This window comes from Musa acuminata, unplaced genomic scaffold (genome assembly GCF_036884655.1).
Source record: "Musa acuminata AAA Group cultivar baxijiao unplaced genomic scaffold, Cavendish_Baxijiao_AAA HiC_scaffold_1137, whole genome shotgun sequence".
Taxonomy (NCBI): domain Eukaryota; kingdom Viridiplantae; phylum Streptophyta; class Magnoliopsida; order Zingiberales; family Musaceae; genus Musa; species Musa acuminata.
In genome coordinates, this window is record NW_027021349.1 from 3,047,790 (window position 1) to 3,052,413 (window position 4,624).

The following is a 4,624-nucleotide window of genomic DNA, read 5'->3' on the forward strand; positions in this document are numbered from 1 at the left end:
AAGTTCTCTTTTCAGTTAATCCATTAAACTAGGTTCTTCACTGGTAGTTCATATGACCTCATATATATATATATATATATATATATATATATATATATATATATATATATATATATATATATATATATATATATATATATATATATATATACCCCTTTGGCCTTGTGTCATAAGGTTTGTGATCCTTCTATTTGTGAAATTATAAATGAATCTTCTGTTCTATATAAGCATGTTAAGGAGGAGATGGATGTTTTACTCAAGGATCTATCTATTTAACATGCTAATACTCTAATTAGTGCCTATTTTAGATTTTTCTCTAAATAATAGTATCCATAAGATTGACATCCTATATTTTAAATATTGGTATGATGGTGCTGCATCAGACCTATTTATCAAAGTTTAAAGATTTTTATTTGTATGTAAAATATTAGTATGATGATATTGTATTATACGTATTTAGCAAAGATTAAGTATTTGAAATCTCATCTTATACATTTTACTTTTAAAATATTGCTCTAATCATGATGTATCAAACCCATTTACTAAAGATTAATGGTTGATGTTCGAAACATTATTCAATATATTTTTATATATAAACTATTGATATGGTAATTATACTTGCTAAATACTGATGATGGTGGTGTATTGGATCCTCTTAACAAATACTAATAAATTAAGATCTCATTGGATATATTTATATTTTAAAATATACTAACAATCTTATCATAAAAATTGATTTGTGCCGCCAAACATACTATTATTTATTTAAAGGACAGTGAAAATGTTCCCATGGAACATAGCAAAGGCAACACAATATGTGCATGGATTTACTATAGCAATCAACACAATCTAAAACCAAATTGTTTAATGATCATACAATCTACTCCGTTTTGCCACATATCGGGAGACCAAATTGAACCGAGTTGGGTTAGGCGAACGGGTCGCATCAAGATCAAACTGAACCGAACCGGTTCATATCGAGTCAGTTTTGCACTCTTTCAGGAAGAATAAATGGATCGGGTTGGCTAACGGTTTCGTGTATTGGTTGAGCTTTATGTGGAATAATGTCATCACAAAATTGAGGTGGATATGGTCGTATAATTTCGTGACCGCGAGGTCGTGGATTGGGTCTTCTGCTGATTGGATCCTGCTTATAATTTGTGGGTCTTGTCGTCATAACAACAAACGTCTGGTGCGCGGACTCCGCGCGCAGATAATGATAACATGGCGTCGTCCTATTGGCCCATTCGTGCCGCAGCTCATCCACTCGCCACATCTCCATCCTTTTACCGGCGCCAAGCTCGCCATCCCAGTTTGGCCGGAGGAGCCTGAGACGCCCAACAATACACCAAGTACAACCTCCGTCTCCTCTCATGGCGCCTGCGCTCACCTCCAACTCCTTCCGCATCGCGCCTGGTGGTGGCCGCCGACGCCTCTGCTCGACGCGCGAGCACAAGTCCCTCAAGACGGTGACGGCCCAAGCCAGGCAGAACCCGTTCAGCTTCGGGAAGCCGCAAGGAGATGCTTCGTCGGAGGAGGAGGCGAAGGGGGAGGGATCTGCCAACAAAGCCAACCGTTTCTTCATCGATTTCGGCAAAATCCCCGACGCCAAGTCCCTCGTTCCGGTTGTGACCTCTCCGTCGACGACGCTGTTCGCCAGCACGAGGCGGAAAGACCCTCGCACGGTCTTCGTTGCCGGCGCCACGGGGCAAGCCGGCGCAAGGATTTCCTGGGCGCTCCTTCGCCAGGGTTTCAGCGTCAGGGCCGGCGTGCCTGATCTACCCTCCGCTCAGGATCTCGCCCGTGTCGTCTCAACGTACAAGGTATGCAAGTTTAGATCGATGTAAGCTCGGGAAGGACTTAACTTGATGCGTTCAATGCAACAGATCATCTCGCCGGAGGAGTCGAAGCGGTTGAACGCGGTGGAGTCGTCGTTCAGCGACGCCGAGTCGATCGCGAAGGCCATCGGCCTCGCCACCAAGGTGGTCGTCACGGTCGGCGCCGCGGAGAACGGACCGTCGGCCGAGGTCACCACCGACGACGCCCTCGAGGTCGTCCGCGCAGCCCAGCTCGCGGGCGTGGGCCACGTCGCTGTGGTTTACAACTCGGGGTCCGGTGGGTTCTCCGGCCAGTCCACCTACAACGTGCTCGACGGAATCAGCTCCTTCTTCTCCAACCTCTTTGCTCGGTCTCAGCCGCTGACGCTGGGGGAGTTCCTCTCCAAGGTGGCAGAGTTGGACGTGAGCTACACACTCATCAAGGCCGCCTTCACCGAGGACTACTCGGACGAGAGCTCATATGGATTGGTGGTATCAGAGGAAGGGAGCACCGCCGGAACAGCAAGTGAATTCAAGGTACCATAGGCGATGGCTAGCTTTCATCAACAACATCAATGGCGATGACCTGCACCCTGAATCTTACTTTGCAGGTCTCGAAGTCGCAGATTGCCAAACTGGTGGCTGATGTATTCTCAGATACCTCTATTGCAGAGAATAAGGTATGCAACCTGCCCTGCCTTTTCTCTTTGAACACATTCATGAAGATAAAGCATTGAACTTGGATTTAGTAAGGCATGCAATTTTTAACTCAATAACCTTGATTGTCCTGCTGCTTTACCAAATTTTGATCCTTTTGATTGGTTCTTCATTCTGTACTTGATAGCTATTTGGATGTGAGTTTGGATATTGTAATTTGCATCCAAATAATGATTTACATTTGAAGAATAGCTTCTGTATGCAATTTTGTTTTGGTTGGAAATATTCAAAAAAGAATTCAGATAGAAATAGACTGGACTTAGACTTGAGCTTGTACCCTTAATTTGGTTGTAGCTTATAGACTAATATAATATTTGACGATACATATATACTATACATATATACATATGTTTCAAGATACTATACCTGATCGCATCAGTTACATCCAAATTCAAAGAGTCAATATATACAATTGTAGTTCAACTTGTAGAGATGGATATTATAGATCAATATAGTCTTTGTGCAGGGAAATATAATAGTATAAGATAGGAAATAAGGATTACGGATGAGCCTTACATTACTCAATTGAAAGTTAAATTCTTTTACAATATGAATGATTAACTTCAGAATTCAAACCAGATATTTGATAGTTAAGTTGAAGTACTTGGGTACATGAAGTTTACTCTCTTAATTCATGAGTCGAATTTGGATTCTTCAAGAGTATGCCTTCTCTTCCAATATAATACAAATAATTATGTCACAATAATTTTATTGTTATTTTTCTTTGTGTGTGTAAACATAAGCAGAAGCTTGTTTTGATTGTTCTGTTGGCTTAAAGAGTTTCCAATTTCTTGCCATTTATTATGTCTGTTCTGATTGCTCTGATAACCTAAGTGAGATTTCGATATTGATTACCAATAGAAAGAAATATTACTCCCAAACTCCAATTCACAATGATACAATCCAAGTCATGTATAATCTTCTACTTTGATTCTGCTAAACTCTGGGATCTATGTATTTACCATTTCATGGTTTGTGAGAACAGCACATCTGTCATAAAGAATTGTGAAACCACACTATAAAATGGTGTGCTTGCTCTCATGCAGGAGTTGTGAATAAGCTTTCTTGTGTTTTTGCAGGTTGTTGAAGTCTCCACCAGCCCATCAGCAACCTCAAAACCCACACAAGAACTTTTCGGGTAAACAAGCCACACATGGCAACTCCTAGTATGCATCTTTCGGTGGATTAACCAAGAATTATAAGCTTATTTCTGTCAGAAACAGTAGAAATTAGTTGCAAACTTGCAATTACTTTGCTTGATTAGAACAGCTACAATGACAATGTCACAACAATAATCTTCATTGTCCTCAGTGCGATACCCGAAGATGGAAGAAGGAAAGCCTACGCCGAAGCCGTGGCGAAGGCAAAGGCAGCTGAGGAGGCAATGCGAGCTGCAGCGAAAGCTACCGAGGCTGAAGAGGCAGCGAAAAAGCTGGAAGAAGAGGTGAAGAAGCTGTCGGAGAAGAAAACCCGAGCCACCAGCCTCAACAAGGAAGCTCAGCGGCGAGTGGTGGAGGCAGGGTCTTCGCTTGACAACCTCTTCATTAAAGCCAAGGGACTCGGCAACGACTTCTCCTGGGACAAACTGAGCACTCAGGTAACAGCAGCGGTGTCTCAGATCAACAACAACGACACCGAGGATATGGAGGAGAAGAAAGCGAGGACGCAGATTGCCACCGTTAGAGGCCAAGCTAAGGCTCGGAATTTGCCATCCAAGAAGGCAGTAGTGAAGAAGCCTCCCCAGAAGCCAAAGCCCAAGCAGCCAGATCCCACGCCAGAGGTGAAGAACATCTTTGGTGGCCTCTTCAAGCAAGAAACAATCTACATCGATGATGATTGAGTAATTTTAGCTCCTTGACAATGACAATCTCTCCCTCTCTCTCTCTCTCTCTACTGAGCTATTCTGTTCAAGTGGCTGTTGGATTCTTTTTGTATCTCCATGCATGAGTTCATGTAAACTGCTGCAGTCCAGGGAATTCAGAACCTGATCTCTCCAAGAGTTGATGGAACAGCACAAATCATATACATGTTTTGCTCCTGAATTCAAGGAATTGACAGAAATCTTTAGATGCTGGATGATGCAGTCGATC

General features: G+C 42.6%; 1 protein-coding gene across 1 annotated transcript; it reads left to right on the forward strand.

Annotated features, from left to right (window-relative positions):
* The first annotated feature begins 1,254 nt into the window (after positions 1-1,254).
* LOC103999794 (protein PLASTID TRANSCRIPTIONALLY ACTIVE 16, chloroplastic) lies at positions 1,255-4,610 on the forward strand. Its single transcript, XM_009421652.3, has 5 exons — positions 1,255-1,823; positions 1,887-2,354; positions 2,429-2,497; positions 3,614-3,672; positions 3,846-4,610. Exons 1-5 carry the CDS (start codon positions 1,374-1,376, stop codon positions 4,372-4,374), a joined length of 1,575 nt encoding a protein of 524 aa, XP_009419927.2. The 5' UTR covers positions 1,255-1,373; the 3' UTR covers positions 4,375-4,610.
* Positions 4,611-4,624: the final 14 nt, after the last annotated feature.

What these genes read in the sequence shown, in the direction of transcription:
- LOC103999794 (XM_009421652.3), top strand. Translation starts at nt 1,374, where the DNA reads ATGGCGCCTGCGCTCACCTCCAACTCCTTCCGCATCGCGCCTGGTGGT. An exon ending in GTGTCGTCTCAACGTACAAG is followed by an intron (nt 1,824 to 1,886) that starts GTATGCAAGTTT and finishes TCAATGCAACAG; the next exon opens with ATCATCTCGCCGGAGGAGTC. An exon ending in GAACAGCAAGTGAATTCAAG is followed by an intron (nt 2,355 to 2,428) that starts GTACCATAGGCG and finishes CTTACTTTGCAG; the next exon opens with GTCTCGAAGTCGCAGATTGC.